The following is a 26,991-nucleotide window of genomic DNA, read 5'->3' as shown; positions in this document are numbered from 1 at the left end:
CTGTAATCCCAGCACTCTGGCAGGCCAAAGTGGGCGGACCACGAGGTTAGGAGTTTGAGATCAGCCTGACCAACATGGAGAAATCCCATCTCTACCAAAAATACAAAAATTAGCTGGGTGTGGTGGCGCATGCCTGTAATCCCAGCTACTCCTCAGGAGGCTGAGATAGGAGAATTGCTTGAACCTGGGAGGCAGAGGTTGCAGTGAGCCAAGATAGTGCCACTGTGCACTGCAGCCTGGGTAACAGAGGCAGACTCCATCTCAAAAAAAAAAAAAAAAAAAAAGAAGTCTTTAATGTTGATTTTATTCTATGTAAGAATTTTCTGGCCCTGGAGTTAAAAAAAATTAAGAGTAATCACCATTTTGTCATCTGTTTTTAATATAAAGGATCACTTTTCCCACCAAGTGAATTATAGGAAAAAAGGAAAATTTCAAACTGAGCAAAAGAAAAGCAGGTGAAGAAAAATTCCATAGCCAACGTTAGGAAGCCTGAGTTTATATCCTGGTAAGGAGTGTCAGCCAAACTATTTCAGTCTTGAAGTAAAAAGTATTAATTCCCTATAGGTTTCCCTTTACCCAGCATTACTGGGTATTAAAGTGTTCTGGATAAGTGAATTTTCTAGGCAGATGAAGCAAAGAAATGTATCTGAAGTACCCACCACTATGATTGGGAAATTTCTATTTCTCCACTTAAAACAGGCATCGGCTGCGCACGGTTGCTCACATCTGTAATTCCAGCACTTTGGGAGGCCAAGGTGGGCGGATCACTTGAGGTCAGGAGTTCGAGACTAGCCTGGCCAACGTGGCAAAACCCCATCTCTACTAAAAATACAAAATTAGCCAGGCATGGTGGCACATGCCTGTAATCCCAGCTACTTGGGAGGCTGAGGCTGGAGAATTGCTTGAACCCGGGAGGTGGAGGTTGCAGTGAGCTGATATTGCACCACTGCACTCTAGCCTGGGCAATAAGAGTAAAACTCCATCATCTCAAAAAACAAAACAAAACAAAAAAAACTTAGGTTATCAACTAAAAGTCATTTAAAAAAATCCGTTTCTGGTAGACATTTTATTTTTATTTTATGTATTTATTTTTTGAGACGGAGTCTAGCTCTGTCACGCAGGCTGGAGTGGAGCGGTGCGATCTCAGCTCATTGAAACCACCGCCTCCCAGGTTGAAGTGATTCTCCTATCTCAGCCTCCTGAGTAGCTGGGATTACGGGCACCTGCCGCCACGTCTGGCTATGTTTTGTACTTTTAGTAGAAACGGAGTTTCACCATGTTGGCCAGGCTGGTCTTGAACTCCTGGCCTAGGGTGATCTGCCTGCTTTGGTCTCCCAAAGTGCTGGGATGACAGGCATGAGTCACCATGCCCCGCCTGTTTCTGGTAGAAGTTTTTAAATAGCAAAACTTGCCATTTTCTGCTCCGGAAAACAATTTACTGTATATACTTTGACTTTCACATAGAGTCACATCCTTTTAAAGACCATCTGCCTTTTAAAGGTGAGACCAATATGAAACATAATATGGCTTACCCCTACTTTAAATGGTGCCCGGAGGCTGAAATTCTAGACTGGTTCCACTTCTAGATACTACATCTTACACACAAGCTGGGCTCACAGTCAAAGAGCAGAGATTGTTCTGCTACTGGCTGTGCCTTTGTCTCCACTTCCACTACCTCACTCTGCCATCTGTCTCTTTTTTTAGACGGAGTCTCACTCTGTCACCCAGGCTGGAGTGCAGTGGTATGAGCCTGGCTCACTGCAACCTCCGCCTCCTGGGTTCAAGGGATACTTGTGCCTCAGTCCCCGGTACAGCTGGGCTTACAAGCATGCACCACTATGCCTGGCTAATTTTTTTGTATTTTTATTACAGATGGGGTTTCACCTTGTTGGCCAGGCTGGTCTCGAATGCCTGACCACCTCAGTCTCCCAAAATGCTGGGATTACAGGCGTGAATCATCGCACCTGGCCCTATTCTGCCATCTCTGAAGGTTTTAGAAGGAAGATGGACAAGGATTGAATATAAAATAGATATACCATGGGTAAAGTATACCAGAAAGGTTCCTCCTTGTCCCTAAAGGTAGTTTATGAGGGTAGAAAGTTTCCAGTTCCTCTCTACCTATATCCCAGAAATTCTTCAGTAAAGGAGACCTTTATATGCTTCTGAAAAATGTAAATACCTTGGAATTACTAATTAGGAGCCCATCATCATGCTCAACAAAGATAAATATTAAGAAGGAATGTAAATGTATAAAAACATTAGACAGGAGAGATGGGGCTTAGGGTCAACATAGAGGTCACCAGAAAAAGAGAAGAAAGATATGGGTACAGAGAGGGAAGTAAAATATGAAAGACACTCCCTGTTACCTAACAACATTCCCACAACAAGCCTGGATAGTATGCCAGAGAATGAACTAAAGGAGTACAATTCACGGGCTTTATGACAGCTTTCTTCAGTTGATGTGAAGATCTGTGGACTTCCTTCCAGAAGGCAGAAGATTACTGGCATATTGTCAAGACAAAGTCACTGTACCTACACTAGTTTCTGCAAATTGGAACATGATAAATTCTCAATAACCCATGATCTGATTCTTAACAGGGACCAATAAAGAATAAGGAAAGAGTGCTTTGTTGACAAGTTTTCTCTTACTTTCCTTTTCCACCATTCTTACTTCCAGTCTGCCCTGTGTACCAAAGCACTTATTTCTCCATTCCAGGAGTTGTGAAGCAGAGCCACAGGAAGGCAGCTCAACCAGGGGGATCCTGTTGTTCACCTCCAGCATGTGAAGGGGTGGCAAGGACTCTGGCCCCACGGCAAGAAGGTAAAGCCAAATAACTCTCTTGAGTCAGTCTTTATAGGGTGGACTATGTGCTCAATGTTTTATGAATTTTTTCTTTTTTTTTTTGAGACAGAGTTTCGTTCTTGTTGCCTAGGCTGGAGTGCAATGGCGCGATCTCGGCTCACCACAACCTCCACCTCCTGGATTCAAAGCGATTCTCCTGTCTCAGCCTCCTGGGTAGCTGGGATTACAGGCGCATACCATCAAGCCCGGCTAATTTTTGTATTTTTAGTATAGACGGGGTTTCATCATATTGATCAGGCTGGTCTTGAACTCCCGACCTCAGGTGATCTGCCCACCTTGGCCTCCCAAAGTGCTGGGATTACAGGAGTGAGCCACTGTGCCTGGCCTATAAATTCTTAAATTATAGATATTCCTACTAAATTAAAATATAGTGACGCTTTCTAAAGTCAAATGTAAAGATGATACATCATTATTTTCTTTTAATACTGAGGATTAAGATTTACTTTTTTTTTTTTTTTTCCTGAGATGGAGTTTTGCTCTTGTTGCCCAGGCTGGAGTCCAATGGCTGGAGTGCAATCTCAGCTCACTGCAACCTCCGCCCCCGGGGTTCAAGCAATTCTCCTGTCTCAGCCTCCTGAGTAGCTGGGATTACAGGCGCATGCCATCATGCCCGGCTAATTTTTGTATTTTTAGTATAGACGGGGTTTCATCATATTGGTCAGGCTGGTCTTGACCTCAGGTGAGCTGCCCGCCTCGGCCTCCCAAAGTGCTGGGATTATAGGCATGAGCCATGGCGCCCAGACAAGATTTACTTTTTGCATGTACTTTTTCTTTGTTTAATATTCATATAAAAGTCGCCACATATATAAATTTCAATTTGTACAACAAAGGTCACCTACTGCAGCCTTGCTTGGCTATCATTTTTGCTCCATCTTGCTTTCTAACTCTGAGGTGACAAATGAGCTTGGTCCTGATTAAGAGGGAAATATCACACAATATTACCAACACCTTTGGTTCTTCTTCATAAAAAGAATCGTATCTGGGCTTGCTTAGCTTGTAATATTTTAGTCTGTTACAGTGCTGAAAATACATAATTGGATACTGTGCATATTAAGCATGATTCTATGAGAGAAAGGAGAACAAAGGGGAAATGTTGAAGGGAAATATATGTGCATTAATAAAAGGCAATAATTCATTTGCAGTGGATTACACAGAGATAAGAACCACATTAAAGAACATTTTAGTTATAGTATACAGCTATAACTAAACTGTAGTATATAGTATCCAACATGTTAACATCTGGACAAACAGAAAGAGAGCAATTTCACATTACAAAGGAGTGTGATGACTACACATCATTTCACAATGGAAAACAGTGAACAAGAAAATAGAAAAGAAACATACTGACAAGATCAGACATATTTTTAAATGTGCTGCATTTAATGCAATCCAAGACTATCAACAATTTAGATGCTGTGACAACATGCCACTGCCATTTGTGGAAACAGTTAAAGCATTTTGCACCGATTACTCAGTGACCAAAAACAGGCAAACAAATAATGCAACAAAATGGCTAATGCATTCATAGTAACATACAACAGAATAATCTTCCAACCACAGCATTCTTCCCAGAGTTTGAAAGAACTATGGCATATGGACTGGAAGGACACAAAGTGCTTACAGTATTAAATACTAAGATATTTACTTTGGACAAAATTTGTGTTCCAACCAAATAAAATGAGATTTCTTCTAAAACACATATCTTTAGTAAGGTAAAAACGAACACATTACAAAATCAATATGTCCACAAGAAAATAAAAAATGTTACAGTATTTCTTTTCATTAGGAACAAACATGAAGACAGAAGAACAATCATTGCCAAATTCAGGACACTACAAGGAAAGAAAAGTGCAAAGAAAAACTGCATTGATTAAGCAGATCTTCTAGAAACAACTTTGGGAAAGTTCATTATTAAAGACAAAGAGTTGTCTTCAACTTCCTTCTAATTCATAAAGAATCCTTTTAAGAAAGTCTACAACTGGGGTGGTCCCTGATCTGTAGATCAAGTTGTATCAGGCTTCTCCATTCCCCGAGCTGGCCAGGAGTTAATGCAGGGAGTGGTATGAGGCCAGCAGGACTGAAGGCAGCTCTTACTGCCCTGCTGTCAACTTCAAGGCTTTGGGAAGTGAAAAACACCTCTCTTGCTCAGGAAGAAATTGGGTAGGGTTTCTGTTCCAAAGTTAATTGTTATGACTTCAACACAAGTTTTTAAAAAGCCACTCAATTTAAGGTTTTAAGCAGAATGACACGAAAAGTGAGCATGCACATTTATGAATAAGGTGAAAAGGGGGTGGGAGAAGAAAGTAAAAGGCCACAGAACATGTGTTTGGCTGGCTGCCTGGCTATGAGGTGAATTTTAAGTAACTTTTCAGGCCATATTTACCTGAGGGGTTCAGATAGCATTAGAGTATGGCCTCAGTTTGCTTTCCAAAAGTATGCTAAGTTACATACGATACTCTCTTTGAAAGTTAAATAGATCAAGAGACCTGGGACAAAGCGTTTCTCATATAATTAACTGGTAGAGAAAAATTAAAATGTAGTTTTGTATATTGTATTTTTGACACCAACCCTACTGAAGAATTCTCTATAAATGGACCATGATACACAGCTAGAAATCACCAAGCAGAGAGGTTCCAAGTATCAATTTTGTGATAGGTAATGTGACTTCTGCTTCCCTTTAATTCTAACTAGCATGGATATCTGATTTGCTTTTGGCTTTAAGTCCAACCATAATTGGGCTCATAATGTCTTTTCGCTTTACCTCTTTCTGTACATCCTTTGCTTGGTTTTCAGCCTTACTGAGAAGAGTTTTTAAGTCAGCTGAATCCCGAAGATGCTGTTCTTTTAAGGATCCGACTTGATTCTCAAGTTCTTTCCTGGACATTTGAAGGATGCTGAGATCACTGGTAAGCTCTAAACTCTGCTTCTGAGAACTGCAATATAAATATTGACAGATAGTTATTCACAGGTAGAAACTGGACACAGAAGGAAGTCCAGTTTCTTATACATTTCACTAGAAGGGATAGAGTGGATTTCAGAGAAAAAAAAGAAAAGTATAAAAAAGAATGAAATATTTTCATTCAATAAGCAAAAACCATCAAAACACTAAAAAATTACAAGCTTAAAGGTGTGTCCCATCAAGTATACACAAAGGTTGAAATTTTAAAAACAGAAATAGGAGGTAATTAACTGTATATTTTGTTGTATCAAATTGTATTAATTTCATCATAAAAAGATTCAGTATAGGTCTTCTACAGGAAAAGAACACACATATTTCAACAATTTCTTGTAAGTTTAAATACTTGACAAATAGAATGGGGGTCAGAAACTTAAAGCTTAGGAGTCACTGCTAATTCAAGTAAAGATAAACCTGTTCAAATGAGAAGACATACCAAATTGAGAAAAGAGCATAAGACAAAGAAGTAGGAGGCTGAGTTCTATACCCCGAGCTCTGCCACTATTTAGCTGGGGGATGTTAAGCAAGTCACTTAACTGGTACATTTCATTTTCAGAATAAACACTTTCTGAGCTCTTAGACCTATACAAGATACCATGTAATATATACATAACTAACACAACGAGAGTCTCAGTGCCCTTCACTGCCAAGTAACAGGATTGAATCATTAACTTCTGAGGCTATTCCCAAGGTTAATAAATTCTATGATTACCTTTGTGTTTTTTGAGACAGCGTTTCACTCTTGTTGCCCAGGCTGGAGTGCAATGGCGTGATCTCAGCTCACTGCAACCTCCGCCTCCCGGGTTCAAGCGATTTTCCTGCCTCAGCCTCCCGAGTAGCTGGGATTACAGGCACGCGCCACCATGGCCGGCTAATTTTATATTTTTAGTAGTGACAAAGTTTCTCCATGTTGGTCAGGCTGGTCTCAAACTCCTGACCTCAGGTGATCTGCCCGCCTCGGCTCCCAGAGTGCTGAGATTACAGGCGTTGAGCCACCACAGTCTCTATGATCACTTTTATAACTTGATGTTATAAAAATCTGACTTACAACATACGCGGAAAACAGCTTGATATGTGTGAACAGAAATTCTGTCTTCAATTCCTTCTTTCACAGCCCAGACAACAGAGAATAAAAGGTCTGCACAGTATAGCTGTGTTAGGGAATTTGGCTCCCATAAATAGCTAAAGGAGTATAAGGTTTTCAAGGTGACAGTTTTACATCTTTCAGAATGGATCATTCAAGAATCAGACTCACTACTGTAACTGAACTACTACAGAGTCTGAATCCCATTTTGATTGTACGCTTCACAGATTCTTTGGGGTGGGTCTGATGTTGTCAAGTCAATACAGCTAGCAATTAAATGGCACATAAGACGCTGTAAAGGAAGACTAGCTTCTAAATACTACTTAAATGCTGGGGAGGCTTATCAAGCAAATTTAGGGCATCAGAAAAGTTTAAGAAAAAGAATTAGGCTGGGTGCAATGGCTCACACCTGTAATCCCAGCACTTTGGGAGGCCGAGACGGGCGGATCACGAGATCAAGAGATCGAGACCATCCTGGCTAACATGGTGAAACCCCATCTCTACTAAAAATACAAAAAAATTAGCCGGGTGTGGTGGTGGGCACCTGTAGTCCCAGCTACTCCGGAGGCTGAGGCAGGAGAATGGCGTGAACCCAGGAGGTGGAGCTGGCAGTGATCGCGCCACTGCCCTCTAACCTGGACCTGGACGACAGAGCGAGACTCCGTCTCAAAAAAAAAAAAAAAAAAAAAAAAAAATTAATCTGCCTTAAATACTTTATGTGAGTTTAGGTAGATGATCTGACCAATGACTTATCGGCCCCTTTCTGGGGCCTAATGTTTTTAAACCATATGCTTCTACTCACTAGTAGTTTGTAGGCTTGCTTCTCAACACTTAAAATTTGAAAAAATTGAAAACAGTATTTAAGAGTCTGCTAGATTCCAATTAATCACATCTTAAAAATAAGGGATCTAGCCTAAATCTTTAAAATATCAATAATTTTGGCCGAGGGCAGTAGCTCACGCCTGTAATCCCAGCACTTTGGGAGGCCAAGGTCAGGAGTTTGAGACCAGCCTGACCAACATGGTGAAACCCCCTCTCTACCAGAAATACAAAAATTAGCCAGGCATGGTGGCACACATCTATAATCCCAGCTACTCAGGAGGCTGAGGCAGGAGAATTGCTTGAACCCAGGAGGCGGAGGCTACAGTGAGCCAAGATTGTGTCACTGCACTCCAGCCTGGGCAAGAGATTAAGACTCTGTCTCAAAAATAAATAAATAAATAAATAAATAAATAAATAATTTCAAAACAACAAGATAAGCAACAGTGGCAATCAAACAATGGTATTTCTTGCTTGATAGATTATTAAACTAAATGGATTTATTAGGATCTTAATGTATTCTAAATGTAAAGAACTTGGGTATCTGTATCATAATCTTATACACACTTCATACCAAACAATTTGTTCAAATGTGCTGTTATACAGATAATCAATTCATTCCTCAATTTCTTTCTTTTTTTTTTTTTTTTAAGATAGAGTCTTGCTCTGTTGCCCAGGTTGGGGTGCTGTGGTGTGATCACAGCTCACTACCTTTGACCTCCTGGGCTTAAGTGATCATGTTGCTTCAGCCGCCTGGGTAGCTGGGATCACAGGAGCGTGTCATTCCACCCAGCCTCCTTAATTTTATATATAGTCCAGGTGTGGTGGCTTACACCTGTAATCCCAGCAGTTTGGGAGGCCAACGCGGGTAGATCACTTGAGGTCAGGAGCTCGAGACCAGGCTGGTCAACAGAGTGAAACTTCATCTCTACTAAAAATACAAAAAAAAGTCAGCCAGGCGTGGTGGTGCATGCCTGTAATCCCAGCTACTTGGGAGGCTGAGGCAGGACAATTGCTTGAACCAGGGAGGCGGAGGTTGCAGTGAGCTGAGATCATGCCACTGCACTCCAGCCTGGGCAACTGAATGTGACTCTGCCTCAAAAAAAAAAAAAAAAAAAAAAATTTATGAGCCGAGTGCGGTGGCTCATGCCTGTAATCCCAGCACTTTGGGAGGCCAAGGTGGGCAGATCACCTGAGGTCAGGAGTTCGAGACCAGTCTGACAACATGGAGAAACCCCGTCTCTACTAAAAATACAAAATTAGGTGGACATGGTGGCACGTGCCTGTAATCCAAGTTACTCAGGAGGCTGAGGCAGGAGAATCGCTTGACCCCAGCAGGTAGAGGTTGCGGTGAGCTGAGATCGTGCCACTAATCTCTAGCCTGGGCCAAAAGAGCAAAACTCCATCTCAAAATAAATAAATAAATTTATGTATATAGATATATATGAGATATGTATAGATCTCATATATATTTCATATATGATATATATCATATACATATATTTATAGTTTTGACCTTTATTTTGTCCCATTCATATTTTGGATTTGCTTTTACAAAGTTTTTTATGTCTTATAAACAATGTAAAACATTTGTTTTTATTTTTATTTATGTTTTCTTGAGACAGGGACTGGCTCTGTTGCCCAGGCTAGACTACAGAGGTGTGATCATGGCTTATTGCAGTCCCCACCTCCTGGGCTCAAGTAATCCTCCCACCTCAGCCTCCTGAGTAGCTGGGACTATAGGCACTTGCCACCAGGCCAGGTTAATTTGTTGTATTTTTTGAAGAGATGGAGTTTCATAATGTTGTCCACACCAGTTGGAATAAACCCATTTTAAACTTAAATATGGCATATTGTGGTGGTAAAATAGGACTTCACTAAATTTGCTGGAATAAATCTAATGCATTCACTGATTTGCTTGTCAAGTATTAGATACTAGAAAGATTTAACTGGTTTCAGAGGATTAATGGTCTTATATTTTATTACTCTTCATATAACACTATTTGAAATTCAGAAGATTATATCTTTCAGTAGCACAAATTCCTTTTTTATTTTTTTGGTTTGTTTGATATAGGGTTTGGCTCTGTCACCCAGGTTGGAGTGCAGTGGCATGATCGTGGCTCATTGCAGCCTTGACCTCCTGGGCCCAAGCAATCCTCCCACCTTAGCCTTCCAAGTAGCTGGGACTATAAGCACGCACCACTATGCCCAGTACATCTTTGTATTTTTTTGTAGGGACAGGGTTTTGCCACATTGTCCAGGCTGATCTTGAATTCTCAGGCTCAAGCGATCCTCCTACCTCAGCCTCCCAAAATGTTGGCATTATAGGTGTGAACCATTGCACCCAGCCTTACAAATTCTTCATTGCAGTCACTTCCTGATCACCCTTACTAAAAGAAGAGATCATTGGTGTGAAAGAAAAGCAACTGATATTTGAAATTTATTAGTTTACAGGGCAAGTTCAACTATGAATTACAGACTTTTGTTGTTTGTTCAGGGTTTCTTTGGGACATTTAATGAATCTATATTCCGTGAGTACAAGGAAAGGACATGCAGGATAATGGCGGTGGCAGGAAAAAAAAAAAAAGCTGAAGTATTTATTCAGTATGGTTAACCTGCCAAATAACCAAATAGAGATGGGCCGAACATTTGCTCCTGTAAAGTATTTAAGTAATAAAATTAAATTTAATTTAGATGAAAATTTAAGATAAAGAAATATTTCATATCTGAAAAACAGAGAGTTCTTGCATACTTGTGCAATTCTTTTTCTTGCCGTTGCAGTTCTGATGATAGCAAAACATTTTCCCTTTTTAGAGAATGGCATTCAGTTTCCAATGCATTCCATTCCTTTCTCAACTTCTCTAGTTCACCTAAAATAGTCCCAAAACATATTTGTTAATATAGAAATACAACTTCTATAATATTTCAAAGGATAAAGGAAAAGATTTCAGAGAAGAACATACTTTTTTGCCCCCTTAAAAGCACGTAGATTTTACATGGTTAATTATTTGATTTCTGTTGCTTTGCATGTATACCTCAAGGACAGCTATCAGCTCGTACTTGAACAACAGTATTTTTTTTCACTTAACTTTTATAAGACAAGCAATTTTTAACAATTTTAAAATAAAATATAAAACCATAAAAAAAAATAAGTTTAAGTAAACTTGCAGACCTGAAAATACATTTTTAGCTCTGATTTAAAAACACTGGTGTATACAACTGATAGCTAACAAAGAAAAAAAAACCTGCATTTTTTTTAAAAAACAAGTTACAAAGTTATCATTGTCAAAAGTTAAGAGCTTTACGTAAAATACATTTACTCACCTTGCAACCTTGTTGCTTCCTCTCTCTGCTGGTCCTCACACTGTTGACATCTAAGCTGAAAACTGTTTTGCAGACTTGTGATTTCTTTCTCATATTCAGACGCTGCTTTCCGCCACCGCTCAAGCTCAGCTCTCACCTTCTTAAGCTCTTGTTGTAAAGAAGCAATGTCAGTGTCCCGCTCAGAGGCAGCCTTTTCTGCTGCTTGATGAAGGAGCAAAATTTCATCTCGGGCACTAAGCAATTCATCTCTAGTACTTGTGATTTCACTGTCCTTCTCCTCCCGGAGATTCTCAATATCGATGTGTAACCTCTGCAACTGGGCTGCAAAAGTATATCCATCATTTTCTTGGCCCATTAGGATTAGGAATAAAAGAATAATCCATACAGGATTGTACCTAATGCATAGCCTGGGTTATCAGAGCTGCTGCTTTTGATTCAAGTGTATAAACAATCCACGTTTGATGCAGAAAGTGTCAAAATACAGATAGCAAAGAGGAAAAAAAACCAAAGTGATCTTTATCTCCCCAACACACAGAAAATTACTTCTGACATTCCTTCTAGATTTTTTCCTATGCATTTATACACATATATAAACAAACATTAAACAGGGAGTGATCAAAATATATTCAGTGTTGCCTATTCTTCTGTTGATGAAACTCTTTCAACACAAAATAGTTATAGTATATGTAACTTACTTGCCCAACCCTTTATTTTTGACATTTTAGGCTGTTCAGTGTTTAAACACTATATACTTATTTTTATTTTTTTTAGGGTGAATCCTGTGTGTAGAATAGATTGGTCAAATGGTAAGCAATAAACAGTTGATACTCTTGATTCATTTTTCTGTTCAAATGTCAATTCTTTAAAGAGGCCTTTTCTGATGACTCATCTGAAAAACAGCTCACTGTCATTCTCTGGCTCTTTACTCTGATTTATTTTTCTTTGAAGTCCTTATTGGACATCATAGTCTCTATTAATTTGCTTATTGTTTAACTTTTCTACTGAACTGTATACCTCATGTAGGGCATTTGTTTTGCTCACAGCTGTAAACAATCAAGAATTATTGGTTGAATTAATGAGTTAATAAAATTAATACTGCCTCACTGAAGGGTTATATATATATTTAAAATACCTGGTTTTGTGCTCATGACCCAAACTGGAAACCATTTGTATAAAATCAAACTTGGCGCAGAACAAGAAAATTAATCTTGGTTACCATATTATAAGGAAATTATAGATTTAAAAAGTTCCAAAGGAAAACAATTAATTATAAGAGGATTTAGGGGTGGGAGAAAGGGAGGTTGCTACGTAAGTAAACATTAAGATATTAGACTTTCTAAATTTGTAGGAAGAATTGAGAGGTAACAAGTTTGGAATCTGAAAGGGCACAGTGGCCAGAGAAGATGATCATTTGTTGATACAGTCGTGAAATACACATGCTGGCACTAGGGGGCACTCAATGATGCAAGACAGGTTTAAAACAAAAGGCAGCACTATGTCACAGAACCTTTAGGAAAAATTGCCCCTACACAGTCTAGGATGAAAATAGAGAATCAAATCAGATTTATGTAAATTAATGGATAATAACATTAAACTACAATAGGAGTTTTAAGAGCTTTCAATTTAAAAACATATATGACATACCCTAGAAATTCTAATTTGACCAAAATAAAATTCTAATTTTAAATAACTCAAAAGTTCCACTCAAAAAATAAGACCCCAAAGACTAATTTTTCTCTGAAATATTTTTGGGCAAGTATCTTGGGACTCATACAACGACTCTCCTTTCTCTTCTTAATAGTGATTACTTGTCTATTTAATTTCTTCCCCACCTATCTCTCAAGCTAAAATTTTAAAACAACATCGGCTCCTTCTTTGACAAGAAAGCAAATTAATTTTACTTTAGGAATTTTATAATGGCATGGGAAAGGAAGACCTCTCCTGGGGTATCATACAATCTCCTCATAATATACCAGGAGCTCCAGCTTGAAGTAAACACTCCACAGGCAGGGGTTTTTCTGGAAATTTCTGTAATGACCCTGCAATAGCTCAGACGAAGAAACAGCAAAATGGTGATAAGAAGAACAGCCATTATCAAAGAAAATCAGTGCAGAGACTATTATCCTATTCCATGTGATATATAATTGTTCTTGAGGCCGGGCGTGGTGGCCCATGCCTGTAATCTCAGCACTTTGGGAGGCCGAGGTGGGTGGATCACAAGGTTAGGAGTTTGAGACCAGCCTGGCCAATATGGTGAAACCCCATCTCTACTAAAAATACAAAAATTAGCTGGGTGTAGTGGCGTGCACCTGTACTCCCAGCTGCTCTGGAGGCAGGAGAATCACTTGAACCCAGGAGGTGGAAGTTGCAGTGAGTCGAGATCGCACCATTGCACTCCAGCCTGGGCAACAGAGCAAGACTACGTCTCAAAAAACAAACAAACAAAAATTTTCTTGAAATACAAGTGTGTTCTGAGCATCAGATGTCAGTATACCTACACCAGCCATCAATATATACACATACCAGCTAGCTCAAAGTGCTGATGCACAGAGTAGCTCAAACAGATTTCCTATCCAAAGGCCCTCTGTAGGAACTCACAACATAACCCAGAAAATGACAGTCTTACCAACTGCGAATCTTCCCCTCTGCTTTTTCCATTCTAAGTGTCTAATATGGGAGTACTGGACAATCTTCCCTTGAATTTTCTTAATAAATAAATAGGCCAGGCGCAGTGGCTCACACCTGTAATCCCAGCACTTTGGGAGGCCGAGATGGGCGGATCACCTGAGGTTGGGAGTTTGAGACCAGTCTGACCAACATGGAGAAACCCCCTCTCTACTAAAAATACAAAATCAGCCAGGCGTGGTGGTGCATGTCTGTAACCCCAGGAGGCTGAGGCAGGAGAACTGCTTGAACCTGGGAGGCGGAGGTTGCGGTGAGCTGAGTTCGCGCCATTGCACTCCAGCCTGGGCAACAGGAGCGAAACTGTCTCATAAATAAATAAATAAATAAATAAATAAAGCAAGCTCCACCAAGAGCCGTGTTGAAATGTGAGGTTCTAGAGAATCAAAGCCATGAAAAATGGGGACTCTCGGCCGGGCGCGGTGGCTCAAGCCTGTAATCCCAGCACTTTGGGAGGCCGAGACGGGTGGATCACGAGGTCAGGAGATCGAGACCAGCCTGGCTAACACGGTGAAACCCCGTCTCTACTAAAAAATACAAAAAACTAGCCGGGCGAGGTGGCGGGCGCCTGTAGTCCCAGCTACTCGGGAGGCTGAGGCAGGAGAATGGCGTAAACCTGGGAGGCGGAGCTTGCAGTGAGCTGAGATCCAGCCACTGCACTCCAGCCTGGGCGACAGAGCGAGACTCCGTCTCAAGAAAAAAAAAGAAAAAAAGAAAAATGGGGACTCTCTGCCTTCTTACTTCCTATTCCATTTTTTTTTTTTTTCCCTGAGATAGAGTCTTGCTCTGTCACCCAGGCTAGTGCAGTGGTGTAATCTCAGCTCACTGAAACCTCCACCCCAGGTTCAAGCGATTCTCCTGCCTCAGTCTCCCAAGTAGCTGAGATTACAGGCATGCACCACCATGCCCAGCTAATTCTTGTATTTTTAGTAGAGACAGGGGGTCAGCATGTTGGCCACGCTGCTCTCGAATTCCTGACCTCAGGTGATCTACCCTTCTCGGCCTCCCAAATGCTGGGATTACAGGCATGAGCCACTGTGCCTGGCCTCCGTTCCTTTTGAATCACTAAAAACACACACACAATAACAATCTCAAAGAGCTTTGGGGTCTTCCGTACCTTGAAGAACCTGTATTTGTTTAGTGGATTCCTCAACTTGATTTCGATAGGCTTTTCTTTCTTCTTCCAAAAGAGCTAAAAGTAAAAACACAGTATCTATTAATAGTTTTGTGAATTAATGAAAGTACCCAGAGTTGAGCAGCTGAAAATTTCTTTTAAAACTCTCTCCTAAAAGATTATTGAAAGAAACAAAAGTTAGGCAGTATTAGCAGTATTAGCAGTTAGTTTAAAGATTTTAGGAGTACAGGACTGTAGTAAGTAATAAATCTATTCAACTGAGTAGTGGAGTTTTCTGGACCTGGTATCACCAAGATAATATGTGCTTTTCTTAACATGAGAAACAGTCTTGATAATTGTTAATCGGCATTTTGAATTTAATTTTTTTAAAAGACTTAAAATTCTCATATTTACTGTCAAGCACATAGTAAACACTAAACTAAATAATTGCTGTTAACTAAATATTTTTTCATTGTAATTTAATATATTAGCCTGGATCCTCCAAAAGGTTCAAGTTAAGTGAATACCAATTCTAATTTCTTTGAGAAGCAGGAAAGGAAAGAAGTAGTAACAAGAAATTCCTAGTTCCCTCCTGGGATGTAAATCTTCCTACTGGGCAGGAAAGCCATCTTGGAGAGCATAAGGACTCCATAGGTCATTCCCTTTCTCATTTTAAGACTCTTTGAGATACTAATTGTCTGCAACCAGGTAGTTACTGTGAATGGTACAGAAATGTAAGCTCTGGGGAACTGCACAGACTCCACTGGCTTATGACCTACAGATAAGTGAGCTACTAGAAAAGAACGTGGCTAGGACATTAGCTAACATTAGGCGTAACGAAAATTTAGAAATTTGAGTTTTCCTTCTGTTGTACTTAATATGCAATTAACTATTAAGATCTTTCAGTTAGTAAAGATCTTACTTGATTTTCACATCAACAGTGTGAAGGTAGAGCAACTGTAACTCCCCTCATTTTACTGACCTGAAACACAAGTTTAGAGAGGTCAAGTAAATATACCAAGATCACATATCTCATAAAGTTGTGAATCTGAAACATGCCTCTGGACTCCAAGTTTGGGGCCATCCAATTATATCGTGCTGCCTCCACACATCCCTAAAGAACCAAAGTAATCTTGATCTCACCTTGAAGTTCAAAGCATTTTTGTTTACTTGTTCTAGCTAGCTCCTGGGCTTCAATCAATTCCTTTCGAAGATGCTGTATTTCTTGCTTTGCCTCAATTTCTGACTGCGCACCCTGCAAGTCATCTGACAAAAACATGTTTATTTTAAAAGCAAGAGTTAGTATCACACTATAATCTCTACAATAAAAGACTGGTAATCTCTTTCATGTTTGCACATGCATAAACAACACAGAACAACTGAGTTAAATAAAACTTGGAAGCAAATTACAGTAAGCATTTTAGTAATTGTGAAAAAATACAAATACAGTTACATATATTAGTAATCATGGTGATGGCAATATAAAACATACATTAACATAAATTATATATTCACAATTTTAGCATAAAAATAATGACAGTGATAGATTATAACTCATTGCTTATTAAGACTTGAAATTCAGTGAGATGAGCAAAATGCTATTCTTCATCAATTTTGAAATTTCTTGATACTAGTCAGAAAAAATTCACTTGGAACTTAACTGGATATGGAAAACAACAAGAAACTTTTCTTCAAGAAACAGCTAAATTTTAGCACAATTACCCTAGTTGTGGAACACAAAATAAAAACTAGGCTGAAAGCTCTACTGAGCTTACTTTGTCATCACCATTTCCCCAATACACACATAACAATGTCTGGGCTGGGCGTGGTGTGGCTCACGCCTGTAATCCCAGCACTTTGGGAGGCCGAGGCGGGCAGATCACGAGGTCAGGAGATTGAGACCATCCTGGCTAATACGTTGAAACCCCGTTTCTACTAAAAATACAAAAAATTAGCCTGGTGTGGTGGCAGGCGCCAGTAGTCCCAGCTACTTGGGAGGCTGAGGCAGGAGAATTGCTTGAACCCAGGAGGCGGAGGTTGCAGTGAGCCGAGATCGTGCCACTGCACTCCAGCCTGGGCAACAGAGCAAGACTTCATCTCAAAAAAACAAAAACAAAAACACCCCAACAATAACAACAAAAATCTGCTGAATATATTAAATGATGTAACCTAAGTGGTTTTACTGAAATAAATTAAATCTAGCATTCTATTTCAAATATGCCCCTTCCCCTAACCTCCTTCCTCTCCAATCACTCTGCTCCTTTTTAATTGTATTAAAATCTTCTGCTACTGAACTCTGCCTGAAATAAATACATCATCAGGTAAGCCATATTCTTCTAGTGATATGTAAATATCACCTTGGTTTGTAAGTACCTCAGCATAAGAACTTCAATCCATCAAAAAAGAGCTAAGAATAACTTTCACAATACAATTACAATAGGTTTTGGAAATTCATATTTATAGACTATATCCTATTTTTCTCTCTAGAAAAATTGTATTCTGGCCTAGCAGCGGTTCATGCCTGTAATCCTAGCACTCTGGGAGGCTGAGGCAGGCAGATCACTTGAGGTCAGGAGTTTGAGACCAGCCTGGGCAACATGGCAAAACCCTGTCTCTAGGAAAAATACTAAAAATCAGTTGGGCGTGGTGGTGTGCGCCTGTAATCCCAGCTACTAGGGAGGCTGAGGCATGAGAATCACTTGAACCTGGGAGGCAGAGATAGCAGTGAGCCAAGATCGCGCCACTACACTCCAGCCTGGGCGACAGAGAGCGACTGTGTCTCCAAAAAAAAAAAAAGAAAGAAAAAAATTTGATTCTGGGTTCATCTACTCTAGTCAACCTATCAATTCTTCCTTCAAAAGGTCTTTTGGCCAGGGAAGGTGTATGTACAGAGAGAGATTTTTCCAGTGGCACAGACACTGTTGCATTAGCTACAAAACTTCTCTCACAGCTCTTTCGACACTATCTACTGGAGTCTGCAAAGGTCCTGGCCCCTGTTTCTGGATTTGTCATTATATAGGATAATGCTCTTTTTTTTTTTTTTTTTTAGGGAGTATTTAGGAGAGAAGCATCATGATGCCTGCACCTTACATTCAAGTAGTTTGACAAAAACATCGATATTAATTCCTTGAGTGGATATTTTCCTTGCTCTGTGATCAAGTTTTTCAACCTCAGTGCTACTGACATTTTGGGCTGAATAAACTCTTTGCTGTGGGACTACCCTATGAATTGTAGGATGTTTATTAGTTTTCCTGGTCAGATATTGTCAAATGTCTCCTGGGAGGTAAAATGTCCTGTGTTGAGGACTATTGCTATATGTTAATAATTTGATAATCAAAAAAAAATTCATACACAGGTTTCTTTTCTACAAAAGCACTGGCTATTAATTCTGAAACAACTTTCTGTGTATTGTAAAAAGGTTCAAATAAATACATTGTAGATAAATGCAGCCACTTTTCTCACTGTTGAAGAAGAGAATTACAGATATGAAAATAGGTAAGATAGAATTAATCCTCTGGGCCAGGCACAGTTGCTCACACCTGTAATCCCAGTACTTTGGGAGGCCAAGGCAGGCAGATCTCTTGAGGTTAAGAGTTCGAAACCAGCCTAGGCAACATGGTAAAACCCTATCTCTACTAAAAATATGAAAATTAACTGGGTTTGGTGATGCACACCTGTAGTCCCAGCTACTCGGGAGGCTGAGACAGGAGAATCGCTTGAACCCAGGAGGCTGAGGCTGCAGTGAGCTGAGATCACACCACTGCACTCCAGCCTGGATGACAGAGTGAGACTCTGTATCAAAAAAAAAAAAAAAAAAAAAAAAAAAAAGGATTAATCCTCTGGTGTAGGGTATGAACTCGAATAGATTTGGAGAAATATATAGAAATAAATATAGATATGTGTACAACTGCATACACACACAAAAACACACACACACTTCTTAAGTCTGTCCACTGAGTGAGCCCAGAAGCAATTATACACCAGTAGCTGTGGGGACACCAAACATTTAGATCCTGGTTTCTCTTTTTTTGAGACAGGGTGTTGCTCTGTTGCCCAGGCTAGAGTGCAGTGGTGCCATCACAGTTCACTGCAGTCACAACTTGACCTCCTGGGCTCAAGCTATCCCCCTTCCTCAGCCTCCCTGAGTAGCTGGGACCACAGGCATGTGCCACCATGCCCAGCAAAATTTTTAATTTTTTGTAGAGATGGGGTCTTGCTGTGTTGCACCAGAGCTGAATAAATTCTCTGCTGTGGGACTACCCTATGAATTGTAGGATGTTTAGTAGTTTTCCTGGTCTCTATTCACTAGAGTCAGTACCCCCCTCTACCCCGCCCCACATCCCAGGTCACAACAACTAAAATGTCTCCAGATATTGCCAATGTCTCCTGGAAGATAAACTCGAACTTCTGGGCTTAAGAGATCCTCGGCCTCCCAAAGTGCTAGGATTATAGGTATGAGCTACCATGCTGGGCCATGTCATAAAGAACATTACTGAGACAACTGTCAAAATGTGAACAGGTATTTGGATTCGAGAATAGTAATGTACCCATGTTAATTTCTTAATTTTGAGAATTGTATGGTGATTACATAAGATAAATAAGAAATGTATACTGAGGTATTTAAGCATAAAGGCTATCATGTCTGCAACTGATTCTTCATTTTGTTTTCTTTTGTTTCAAGATGGGGTCTGCTGTTGGCCAGGCTGGAGCGCAGTGTCACAATGTCTGCTCACTGCAGGCTCTACCTCCTGGGCTCAAGCAATTCTCACACCTCAGCCTCAAGAATGGCTCGGACTACAGGCATGCACCACTGTGCCTGGCTAAGATCTGTAGTTTTTTGGTAGAGTCAGGGTCTCACTGTGTTGCCCAGGCTGGTCTTGAACACAGTGTTTGATCATAGAAGTGGAGACACTGACCAAAAATCTTTACAAATTAAGCTTAATAAACACAGACATAATAATCTGACTATATTCAAACTAATCGAATAGTTAGTGTGCAGATCCTCTTTCTAGAAAACCGAGTACCATTTTTTAAAAAAATCAAAGATTTAATGAGCAATTCTTTTTGTGCAAAGGCTGATCAAGGGCTCATTGTATTTTATATGGTTGTGTGGGAAAATGCATTATTAGTTTATTGTGGCTTGGGTCCATTCTCATGGTGCCTCGTTTTTGTCCTAGAAATGGAGTTTCTATATCAATCTGTTTCACAATCTTGGGGAGTCTTGTGATGAATATTGGTGGAAAAGTGTTTAGATGAATATAAATGAAAGCCTTATTAAGCCAAATTCATTTTATTTAGACATGCAAGTCACATGGAAATAAATGTTATTTAGGAGTAATGTAAGTTGTAAAGATTAACAGAATCTGTTTTTCCTTAACATAAATTGTATATCTTTAGAACTGCCTGGTGAATAGTCTAGGCCAGGGCCCAGTTTTTTCTCAGACTAAGGCTAAATCCTGTAAATTCACACAATAAATGAACTGACAGACTACCTACCTACATCATATCCTAAATTAAATTTGGTGTCACCAAATATCTTCAAAAGAGTGACTGAAGATTCAATTTAAACTCTGACCTTTGCTCAGCTAAACTTTGACACTGATCCACCTGGTAAAAGGCCAAATCAAAGATTTTTTTCCCAAGTTCTATTTTGCATGTGCATGCTTGTGGAAAGCTGATCTAGCCATAACATATGGCATGTCATCAACTGATAGAAGTGACCTGGCAAGTGGATGTGTCCTCTTTCCATCACCATCACTCTTACCTTCAGAATGTCTAGTCATTGAAGGCTTGGTTGATGAGAACAACCTTCACAATGCAGGAAGATCATCTTTCCATTGTGGATATGTGTGGCCATGTCAAATAGTCTAAGGTAGCAGCCTCTTATTGTCAATTCTTACTCCTTTGCCACTCTTTCTGAACTGCCAGGTTCCTTCTCAACAGCCGGATCTTTTACTTTCCCCATTGTTCTTTTCTTTCACTAGAAAGTCCCTCTGCTACCACTGTTCACCCCTGTGCAGAGAATTTCCAAACCTGGTTCCTACCTCTGTCTATAGCCTATAGATATCTCTCAGGTCAATAAAACATCTGAGAAATAAATGAAAATGACTTGTCGGTTCTAGTTTCTGTTCTGCACATCCAGCTGCATCTCCAGTTCCTAGGGTGACCATATAAAACTGGGACAGCTTTGAATATGAGAGAGAGCACTTTTGATAATTATGCTGGGACAATAGGCATAAATGGTCCCAGGCAAACCCATGGTCACTCTTCCTGTTTAGCATGTGCCAAATTAAAACCATCACAGCCACCACCAGGACACCTTTTCTTCCAGAAATAAATATTTCTTAATTTTCACTCAGTCAGGGTCAAATGCTGGGGTTATAGCTGACTTCCATCTCTCTCCCATATTTAGTGTCTCAGGCCAATGGATTCTAGATAAGATTACCAAGGGAGAGATAGAAGATAAGAATAACAGGGCCCCAAGTGAGTTTTCTTACCTGAAACTGCCACAGTAATTATCCTAGTTCAGACTCTCAAATGATTAAGCCTCTTGACTGCCTTACTTGTAGCCTCTATCTACTTCAGTTCATTCAATAAACCTCCCCAAAATACAGATCTGATCATATCATTGCTGTGCTCAGAAGCCACTGAATTGTTATAATGATCACTCTATCTTATAAAACACTCAAAGGATTATGTGAACAAACTTTAATTATACCTATCAATCCTCAAACCAAACCCATATGATCTAGCTTGTGATTTTTAATATTTCCTTTTTCTAAGGTATTTTTATCTACTCTTCTTGTAATCCTACCCATTTAAAAATATTTTATAGATGTAAATATAAAAAAATCTAAAAAATCTTTAAGACAAGACCAAAAAGAAAGAATATCTATAATACTATGATCACACTGGAAAAAAATGAGCAATTTCTTAATTGTTTGATATCCAGTCAGTATTAAAATTTTCCATTGTCCCAAATTTATTTTACAGTTGAATTGTTCGAATGAAGATTCATACAAGGTTCATACATTGTATTTAGTTGACATCTCTTTTTCTTTTTTTTTTTTTTTTTTGAGATGGAGTCTCACTGTGTCACCCAGGCTGGAGTGTGGTGGCATGATGTCGGCTCACTGCAACCTCTGCCTCTCGGGTTCAAGCGATTTTCCTGCCTCAGCCTCCCAAGTAGCTGGGATTACAGGTGTGCGACACCATGCCCAGCTAACTTTTTAATATTGTTTGTAGAGACAGGGTTTCATCATGATGGCCAAGCTGGTTTCAAACTCCTGACCTCAAGTGATCCGCCCACCTTGGCCTCTCAAAATGCTAGGATTACAGGGGTGAGCCACCACCACGCCCGGCCGACATATCTCTTAAATCTCTTTTAATTTATAGGATTTCCCCCATCCCCTTTCCTTTTTTTCCCCTTCTAATTTAATTACTAAAGAAACTGGGTTGTGTGTCCTATAGAATCTTCCACATTCTGGATTTTGCTGGTTGTATCCCCATCACATCATTCAGGATACGTCCCTAGTTCTTTGTATGTCCTGCAAATTGGCAATTGAAGTGAGAGTCTTGATCAGATTTAGGTTTAGCTTTTTTTTTTTTTTTAATCACTGAATATACAAGGTAAGACACACTATTTATACAGTCATCTCAAATGACTCTTGTCCCATGAAACTCAAAATGCCTTTCTTCCCCATCCTCCAAAACAAACAAACAAACAAACAAACAAACAAAAAAACCCTGGACATTCTCTTTTCTTTGACTCCTGATGGCAACAACCACCAATAATTAGCTTATCATCTATACCTCTCTGTGTGGTAAATGCGGGAGGGAGTAAGTTTCCCTGTGGGGTCCTCGAGGATCACTCCAGTATAGCTGTGGGAATTATACTTGGAGAGGCAAATGAAATTAAAGGATTTATTATACTCAAAGGTCCTAGAGAGGAAGGCAAGGTACACTATGCAGGGAACCATAAGGGAGGAGGGCAAAGAATGGGCTCAGCCAAACAGGTATAATTGATAGAGCGAGGACCTGTAGGCAAATGCTTGTATTGGGGGTCAGGATACATAAACAAAAAGGATGAGGTGATTTTGTTAAATTTCACCAGGCCACTGTCAGGGAAGGCTATGAAGGGAACTTGTGGCAGGGACCAGCCTTATCATACTGGTGCATCTGGTTGCCAGGGCAGAGTGTTCACAGCCTGTTTGTGGGGAAGTTGAGGCATAAGGAAAATACAAAGTTTTAAAAAATGTACTATCACTAATTTGACTTAAAATTCCTTAAATCCCAAGGACAGATTTTTGCTTTTGTTTTTGAGAGTCTTGCTCTGTCACTGAGGCTAGAGTGTAGTGGCACGATCTGGGCTGACGGCAACCTCTGCCTTCTGGGCTCAAGTGATCCTCCCACCTCAGCCTTCTGAGTGGCTGAGACTATAGGCATGCACCACCATGCCTGGCTAATTTTTGTAGAGATGGGGTTTTGCCATGTTGCCCAGGCTGGCCTCAAACTCCTGGGCTCAAGTGATCAGGCTGCCTCAGCCTCCCAAAGTGTTGGGAATACAGGCATGAGCCACCATGTCCGGCCCGACAGTCTTATTAGACTTTAAAACCACTGCAGTCCCTGGCAACGTTCCCCAAATAGAGCAAATTTGCAACAGACATGATTTGAAGTGAATTCCAATTTTTAAAAAATGTTTCATGAGAGACGGTTTCAAGCATACAGAAAACATGGCTTGATCAACTTATTTCTCATTTAAAAGTAACATAGATAGAAATGATTACTATATCAGGGAAAAGGTACTACTGCTATCATCATTTTATCTCACAATGAATGTTTATTATTATTTTCCTTGTCCTAGCTAATGTGACAAGTCATACACAATAATTCTAAATAAAAAGATTGGCTATTTTGTAAAAAGGGGGAAAAAAAACTTGAAAATAATGGTTCAGGATGTCAGGCACAGAGTTTGAATGAGGAAAATAAAGAGGCTACTTATATGTAGCTTCTTTATATAGCTCTAAAGGTCAACACTGTGCTCTAGTAATTTATACTTTTAAGAGAAAATTATGTCAGTCTATTGAACCTAATTATACAGATACAAACCATAACCACACATAATCAAGCATAACATAAATGTTTCTAAAAAGTACCACTGATACATCATTTTTAAGAATCTGTAAAACTCTTACAAGAGAAACTTTACAAAAGAAAAATAATGACCATAAAGAGCTATGATAATTATCTCATGGAGACGCTTCTAAAATATGCCTCCTTCTACCTAGGTGATTTTTCTTTACATCCAATCACTGACTTAACAGTCTGTTCTTAAAATCAAGCTGAGAGAGAAAGAAACAAAGTGAAAGAGTAAACAAGTCGGGTAGGGTGGTGCATGCCTGTAGTCCCAGCTACTTGGGAGGCTGAGATGGGAGGCTGAGGTGAGAGGAACGCTTGAGCTCAGAAGTACAAGACCAACCTGAGCAACTTAGCAAGATCCTGTTTCTAAAAACAAAACAAAATAAAATAAGTAAAAAAATTCATAAAAATAAAATCAAGCCACAAAATCTTTCAGCAGGTATTTATAAAGATCCTACTTCATTAACAAAAAAGTTGGCAATCATACAGAAATGTAAAGAAAAGTTTTAGAAGTTCTTTTACCTTAACGTAAAGCAAGATTAGGGAAACTCTGACCCATCTTCATCAATGGCACCTGAAGCAATTACTAACAGCATCTGCACACAGGCCCCCCACTCCACATGCATCTTGTATTTTCCAGTCTTGTTCCTACATCTTCCCCCCTTCCTTGAGTCTGACTTCCCAGGCTATATGGTGAGTACTTTTATAGATACTGTTTGGTGGTACTCATGGATTAAAAATATTTTTTTCCTGATTATCTGGCAAGTGACAAACAAATAAATGCATTACTAAGTAGAAAAAATCCATCACAAACAAATCCTTCTTCCTAAATACCGTGGGAAATAATTTTAAAACTCCACAATCTTATTCAATTAATATGGAGTTACTCAGAGTCCTTCAACAGATAGGACTGCTTTTATCAATCACCATCATCATCATGATCAGTGTCTTCATTATGGTGGTTAACATTTTATGTTCCCAACACCATGGTAAGTGTGGTCCATGCATACTCTTTCATTCAATTTTCACAATAATCCTATAAAGTTGATTTTTGCCAGCCTAATACATGAAAAAGCCCTGAACCACAGAGGGGTTAAGCAATTTGTCAAGGACACATTACAAATAAATGGCAAACCTATGATTGAACCCAGAGTTCTTTGGCTCTTAGCTTTGCGGCTAGTGTTACTTTCCTAATGCTCTTGTGGCTTTATAATTTTAATGTAAGAAGTCCATTATCAATTAATTCATCAATATCTGAGTTTTACTGAATACCTGCATTGTGGTAGGCAATGGGATAAAAATCAAATCTAAAACAGACTGACAAAAATCACAAAGGCACTAATAATAGTTGAATATAATTAACACAATCATAAACACTATAGTCAGTCTTAACTTGGCTATTGAAAAGATTTCTGGGAACACTGAATGGCTGTACCAAAATATCTCATGTACCCCATAAATATATACACCTACTATGTACCTATAAAAATAAAAAAAAGAAAAAAAAAGAAAAAAAGATTTCTGGGAGAGTTCTGTAGTGCAAAAGACCATAAAGAGGGCTACTTTTGTTCGGGTGCGTTCATTACTCATTTACCTCCCTTCTTTTTCCTCCACGTTCCCATAAAGGCCCATAGGGTAGGGCATTCTTTCAGTATCAGTAACTACATTTTACACAATAATGGTATTGCATTTTTGAGATGAGAGTTCTGGACCATACCAACATTAACTTATATTTTTTATTATGACATTAGAAAAAAGGCATGTCTTATCAACACCAAAGATCACCTAAGAAGAGTACAAATCAGTAAGAGTGCTCCTTCCTTATATAATCCCAAAGTTCGGGGACTGGACAAGAAGATTCCCTATTAGTCCAGCCAGAAAAATAGGCACTTCCACAAAGAGAAATTTCCACAGGCTGCTACTGTCACTTTGATCCCAGAGAGCTGCCTCGTATTAGTACACCACTACCAACATTTTTAATTAACCCATTGGGCTGAACTTACAAGATATGTCAATTTTTCTTGTGTACAATAAGGTAACATAAAAGAGACTAAATGGTGACAATTTTCCAGTAAACCATCCCCAAGGAACTTTATTTTAAAAACATTTTTATAAATGCTGATTTATTTTCTACCCACTTTATTCTAAACAAGTAAATATCAAGAAATAAATGTACTTCCTATTTAGAGGTGAGACAAAGAGTTCATGCATTGCTTATCTTATCAACATCTAAAATATCTTTCTTTTTTTTTTTTTTTTTTGAGACAGAGTTTTGCTCTTATTGCCCAGGCTGGAGTGCAATGGCATGACCTCGGCTCATCGCAACTTCTGCCTCCTGCGTTCAAACGATTCTCCTGCCTCAGTCTCCCTAGGAGCTGAGATTACAGGCATGCACCACCATGGCTGGCTAATCTGGTATTTTTAGTAGAGACAGGGTTTCTCCATGTTGCTCAGGCTCGTCTCGAACTCCTGACCTCAGGTGATCCGCCTGCCTCGGCCTCCCAAAGTGCTGGGATTACAGGTGTGAGCCACCACGCCTGGCCATCTATCTAAAATTTCTTAGCCCAAAATTTCTAGAAGAGTGTCATAAGAACCTGGGGATATTTACTAGAAGATGAAGAACACCAGAAAATAAGGAAATTTACAACTGCTACCATATGATAACAGAGCAAACTGGTGAGTCTTTCAAGAGAGTTAAGATTTTCACCTTATTCTAATTATGTTAAAAGTGCTAATAAATTCGTATTAGAGATACAAGGGTAAACAAAAAACACAGCTGCATTTCATATTCTATCACTTAACACTTTGTCCCTTATAATCTGGACTGATCCAAATTATTCGACATTGTTTGAAATATTGGGTATAAACACCAAAACTTCAAATTTTTAGTTCCTGCTACTTTACAGAACCCATCTTAATCTCTCAACTAAAAATGAAAACTTCACATAATATCTAGAACAGATTTTATGGCAAAGGGTGATTTGATACCCTGGTTTACGATGTAATAAAAA

General features: G+C 39.4%; 1 protein-coding gene across 51 annotated transcripts in view; it reads right to left on the bottom strand.

Annotated features, from left to right (window-relative positions):
* The window catches only part of SLMAP (sarcolemma associated protein), a 179,009-nt gene that overhangs the window by 6,449 nt on the left and 145,569 nt on the right, over positions 1 to 26,991 (bottom strand). For 28 of the 51 annotated variants that reach the window (XM_077990429.1, XM_077990427.1, XM_077990445.1 and 25 more), the window contains 5 exon segments: positions 15,986 to 16,108; positions 14,846 to 14,920; positions 11,047 to 11,367; positions 10,475 to 10,592; positions 5,625 to 5,796 (listed from right to left, as the gene is read on the bottom strand). In XM_077990429.1, the coding sequence (XP_077846555.1) occupies positions 5,625 to 5,796; positions 10,475 to 10,592; positions 11,047 to 11,367; positions 14,846 to 14,920; positions 15,986 to 16,108 (809 nt within the window). 51 annotated transcript variants of the gene reach the window in all.

This window comes from Macaca mulatta, chromosome 2, assembly GCF_049350105.2.
Source record: "Macaca mulatta isolate MMU2019108-1 chromosome 2, T2T-MMU8v2.0, whole genome shotgun sequence".
Classification (NCBI taxonomy): Eukaryota; Metazoa; Chordata; class Mammalia; order Primates; family Cercopithecidae; genus Macaca; species Macaca mulatta.
The sequence above is the reverse complement of the archived record's forward strand: the minus strand, read 5'-3'. Positions and strand labels throughout refer to the sequence as shown.